Genomic DNA, 5370 nt, shown 5'->3' with positions numbered 1-5370 from the left:
AATCACGAGTACACATGCTGCAGAGCAACCATTTCAAGTATCCTACGTCAGACTGGCGCAGAATGCTGGGCATTTAAATAGTCCTTCGGCGCCACTCGATGAGGTAGTATACTTGAAATAGTTGCTCTGCAGCAGGTTTACTCGCGATTGAGAAACGGCCAGTGTCCTTCACATGCTGATATCCAAGAGAGGGAGTTACACAGTCACACGATGGAGGAATAGAAAGCAGTATTCAATGTTTACTTCAGATTAGCTCCACGTCAGAAATGATCATGCTTGTCACATGTCTCTCTCCATAGAGGCTGAATCATCATGTTAATCACATAGCTATCATATGCCTCAAACAGTCCTGATGCTCTTCTAGGTAATCACACATCCTGTAAGTAAGTCTTGTAAGTCGCTTTGGATAAAAGTGTCAGCTAAATGCAATGTAATGTAATGTCATGTACACAGCTACAGTTGGGATACCTTTGTTATCATTGTAGGAGCCATATGTTAAAAAGTATAGTTAGATATATTTGAATATTATAATCCATTGTTATTAGTGCTATCATATCATTTATTTGAACCAGCCGTGTGAAATTGACTGCATAGACGACCGCAGCTGTTTTTGTTTACGAGACGTTATAGCCGACGGCAGCTGCTGGTGATTGGGGGTGTGAGAAGGAGTAAGAATCACAGAGCAACATAGTTTTTGACCTGAGGAAATACGTGTTTGTATTTGATACCTTTTTGTTGAAGTAAAGAGTCAAGCAAACTATCCTAAGACGTATCTTGTCCGAGTCATGCTTATTTGCTATCTGTAAATCTAATCTTGGATTACTGGAACTACAATCATGTTACTCTCATGTTGGAAGAGGACATTCAGTATTTTCCCAATAATTATGTCACATTGAAAGCTCAATTTGAAGAATAACTAACCAGTGGCTGCGACATACCTTGAAATCTGGGTCCGTCAGGTAGATTTCTGCCTTCATGGGGCAGAGGCAGATCTCCAGTCGACAGATGGCGTCAGGCGGAGGAGGAAATGTACACAACTCTATAGCTTGCTCAAGCATTCCCTAAAAAAACAGAAAACACATGTTATCAAAATGTCTGAATTCCAACAAAAAAGAGGGAGAAGTGTAAGCTATACTTTGTCAGACGCAAAAATGAAGTCTGACGTCCAAAAATACGTTGAATAAATCTTGCTTTAATAAAGATAGTTATTATAGCATCCACAAATATATGTCTTAAATAATAATAAAAATAGAGCGACCCTCTCTTCCACACACTCCTCACACAGGTGAACAGATGAGTATATTAATAATGAGTGTCGCCCATACCCATGTAACTGATCCAGCCCGTAATTGATGCAGAAATAATAAGTTAGTAGTAAAAACCCCAATAAATCAGAAGTCCCAACTCTGACATTCTTTGCTCGTACAGATTATTTGATATGGTCTTTTTTATTTATATTGCATCAAATGGAAGGTGCTACTCCTATATCTATTCGTGTAAATCTTTAATGTTAGATGGCAATAACATCTTAACATTTAATGATACTTGCAACTTATCTGAATTTATAGAAAGTGGCTTTTACTACACAATCAAAGCAGTTTTGTTAATACCTTGGAAAATGCCGTTTAATAGCCTTAATTTTCGCTTAATTGATTTATCAACTTTTAATACTTTTTAAGACCCCGCGGACACCCTGTAATTGGTCAAATTCAGAGTTAGCAGAGTGGGTGTTATTATTATTCTTCTTATAGCTATAACGATGCTCACATTCGAGTCATATCATCTTTATGCACCAACATACGATGACATACCTTGAAATAGTCCGGCTGCGTTTCTTTGACAATCTCATTGGTGAAAGGCCAGGTGAGTTTACCCGGCGTTATTTTATTCTTGACTGTCTGCAGGGAATCTGAAAACTGCTTCAGAGCCACTGTAAACCTGTCAGGACAAGAGGAAGAGTAGGACATTTTTGAAACTGCAGAAAAAGGTGCGACATAATGAAACTAAAACTGGGAAAACTGGAAGCCGCCGTACCTGTTCTCCTTGAGAAACACCCTCCCGGTGGCGTAGTAAACTAGACACTGAAAGGTCCGCTCCTCAAATGATTTGATCTTTTCCAGAAGCTTTTGTGCTTCTCCAAGTTCCTGTTTTTAACAAAAGCAAACAAACATTAGAATCTGCAACAACAGGGATTTCCGTACAGTTCTCAATTTCATTTTTATTCTATATCCTCTGCTTTGTTATTGGCATCATATTTTTTACTTTATTTTCTATGTCCAGTCATAATAATTCCTTATAAAGGCAATGAAAAATGTTGAATATAATGACAGCCACATCAAGGCTAGAACTTTATATTTCAATCTACTAATATTTTTTCTCAGTTAAGGCGAGACACGGCAGGCAAAAACATCATTTTTCATGCAGTGGTTAATTTTGAGATTTTGAGCTATTTTGATTCCATAACATGTTTTCTTTCAGGCTTTTGGAAGGAAAACGTAACAAAATAGACATTTAGATGTTTATTTTACTATAGTTTGTCTATTTGCGTCGGTAGATTTCTCCTTAATTCACCAAAAGTTAGCATTCTACCGTAACATAAAGTACCGTCACCGCTGCTTTGTATCAGCAACCAATAGTGGAAGTACAAAGGGGTCTTAAACCAAGAAACGAAATCTCATTGGCTTGTGTCAATTTCAGACAACGTGATTCGTTCAGATGCGTCATGTGGTGTGCCAAAACACTTCCTGGTTTAGCTTTCCGTTGGATATTTAAAATCTCAAAATGGCAAAAGAACAGCGAAAAAAACGTTCTTATAGAAGACGACAATAAGTGTCGATTGCACGAAGCAAGGTTATACAAAAAACAATTGCATATTTAATGAGATTATGGCTCATTTGCATATTTAAAGATGCTATTTCAGAAAACTTGTAATACAAAAAACAATTGTCTTAATGTAAGTAATTAACTGGAGACATTTCTAGCCGATATCTTTCAGTTAAAAAAATTACCCTATTCACCTGTAGTGTCTCGCCTTAATCTATTAACATTTACGAAAGGCAAAAAAAAAATAATACAGCAAACGTGAAGTCTTCAGATTTCTTGTTTTGTTTGAACCAGAGTAAAAACAAATACCCTCAAATATTTAGTTTACAACGATATATGATAAAAACAGGCGAAAATCCTCTTATTTAAAAAGGACTGGATTCGAAGGATAAAAAGTGATTAGTGTCAGAACAGTTGCCAAATATTTTAGTTATGATCAACTAATCATGTACGCTCTATTCCCTGTAATACATCCATGAGGAGTTTTGCTTCACAGTAATTCATCAAGGCAAAATGTCGGCACTAGAGGAAATCGTCCTTCATGTATTTAATTTACCTCAGGCTGGCCGATTTCGGTCAGAGCTGCTGCGTGTCCGTACAGCAACAACAAAACATCCAGCGTAGAAAGACCAACTTCCTGCAAGGGAGAACAAATCATATATTTAAAAGGCTTAATATTTGATGTGGTTCAGCATTAAGGAAAACTGAATTAGGGCACATAATAATTATAAAGCTTTATTTATACAGCACTTTTGTGCTTTACAAAATGACACATCACAAGTTAAAAACAAACAAGGCGTTCCCCTCAGATTATTTGTTACTTTACAGCAGGGGTCAGCAACCTTTTTGTTATGAATAAAAAAAAAAAAAGAAATCTGATTAGTGTCCCGACGTTCGTGAACTGTCAACGGGGGGACGGGCGCTCGTGAACTGACAACTTGAGAGCGGGGGGAGCCTCGCTGCGAGGAAGCTGTGGACCTCTGTCGTCTGTCAGCGCAACTTACATGATGCCGTTTAAACACATTTAAATAAATAAAGGGCGGTGCCGGTCGTCAGCAAACCAAGCCCGGTCGTCAACGGCCCGCTGGCGACCGGCTCGGTTCGCTGACGGCCGGACATACTGTGATTCTCCAGAACACACAGTTGGCCAGTCCGCCCCTGTGTAGAATATTATTTTCGATGACGGATGAGCAGATCGCCACTGGGCTTTCAACTAAAGACACAGCCACGCAAAAACTGCGGCATGTACAGCTCCTTATGGGTACTGCAATGTGTGAAGTGCGCTACACCCCTGATCGTTTCACCATGGAGGAAAGCAGCAGAAAGTCGACTGGAGTTCTGCGCTGCGTTGAGTGCATGACTTCCTTCTGCCGGTGGTCTCGTTCAGGATCCGAAAAATATAATTTAAATATTTTGCACACTTATTCCTAGCGTGCCACGCGTGCCAGGGGTGACAGGGGTTGCCGACCCCTGCTTTACAGGTACATGCAACAAAATATAACATTTTATCAGGTTGATAGACACAAGGAGGTATGATAATAAAAAAATAAATACAAAAATAATGATTTCTCTCCGACAGATAAGACCCGAGACAACTGAGTCGATGCAACAATATAAAGCCCCATAAAACTAAGTGAACATATCGGTACAACAGAAATACAAATACAAAGATATTAGTAATAAAAATGCCATCATTCTAATAAAGGTTAAATGATTATAATTATAAAAAATAAAAATATATGTTTCTGACATGTTCAATAAATTGACTAATAAAAAATAAAATAAAAAATAACATAAGTGCAAAGTGTTAAATCTTCTGTTACCTTGGCTGTGCTGGTGTCCAGGATGATCAGAGCCTTTCTGAACGCTTGCTCTGCGTTGCGGCAGCGGAGGTCAGTCAGCGCGCTGTGAGCCTCTTGCACCATCACTTTCAACTCTATACACGCACCTGCTTTACTGTCACCCTCGTTCAGCTTCCGAAGACAGAAAACACAACACAGAGACACAGGTCAGTTATTTCATTTAACCTGTTGAGCCCTGAGCCTGTTTTTCAGGTCTCCGGCTCAAAAATGACATTTCCAGAACAAATGACCATAACTTCACTTCTAAAAGGGTTAAATTAATAATCTTTTTTCTCAAAACAATGATAAACCTGTGAGTTGGATGTAGAAGTATCAGAATCAATATAGATGTTTTTATTTTAAAGTAAATTCAGATTGAACATAGTAAAAGCAAAATATATAAATTATAGTGTCCGTCCAAAAATAAAAGATTACTTATAGTGAAAACCACCCTTGAATGATAGGTTAGTAGACTAAAAGCTTTAGGAATCCAAACTATAACATTTAATAAGTACCCTGTATCAAGATTGATGCAAAACAAGTGACCTTTGACCTTTTTAGAGGTTTAGAAAAAAAAACACTTCTGGGGTCATTTGGGTGCATTTTCCATTTCTCTGGAACCCCTCGGTCGATTTTGATGATTGACACCTCTTTTGAACCGTTCGAGCCAATAGAATTGAGGGGAAGTTCCTAAAATCTATCTACA

General features: G+C 38.2%; 1 protein-coding gene across 1 annotated transcript; it reads right to left on the bottom strand.

The window, feature by feature from the left end:
* Positions 1-614: 614 nt before the first annotated feature.
* LOC104959091 (E3 ubiquitin-protein ligase TTC3-like) lies at positions 615-4804 on the bottom strand. Its single transcript, XM_010786945.1, has 6 exons — positions 4647-4804; positions 3380-3460; positions 2035-2144; positions 1812-1938; positions 935-1061; positions 615-643 (listed from the first exon to the last, which is right to left on the bottom strand). Exons 1-6 carry the CDS (start codon positions 4746-4748, stop codon positions 615-617), a joined length of 576 nt encoding a protein of 191 aa, XP_010785247.1. The 5' UTR covers positions 4749-4804.
* Positions 4805-5370: the final 566 nt, after the last annotated feature.

This window comes from Notothenia coriiceps, unplaced genomic scaffold (assembly GCF_000735185.1).
Source record: "Notothenia coriiceps isolate Sejong01 unplaced genomic scaffold, NC01 NC01_scaffold00029858, whole genome shotgun sequence".
Taxonomy (NCBI): domain Eukaryota; kingdom Metazoa; phylum Chordata; class Actinopteri; order Perciformes; family Nototheniidae; genus Notothenia; species Notothenia coriiceps.
Note: the sequence above shows the minus strand (reverse complement) of the source record. Positions and strands in the feature narration are given on the sequence as shown.

What these genes read in the sequence shown, in the direction of transcription:
- LOC104959091 (XM_010786945.1), bottom strand. Translation starts at nt 4,748, where the DNA reads ATGGTGCAAGAGGCTCACAGCGCGCTGACTGACCTCCGCTGCCGCAAC. An exon ending in TGGACACCAGCACAGCCAAG is followed by an intron (nt 3,461 to 4,646) that starts GTAACAGAAGAT and finishes TCTCCCTTGCAG; the next exon opens with GAAGTTGGTCTTTCTACGCT. An exon ending in CGCAGCCGGACTATTTCAAG is followed by an intron (nt 1,062 to 1,811) that starts GTATGTCATCGT and finishes CTGTTTTTTTAG; the next exon opens with GGAATGCTTGAGCAAGCTAT.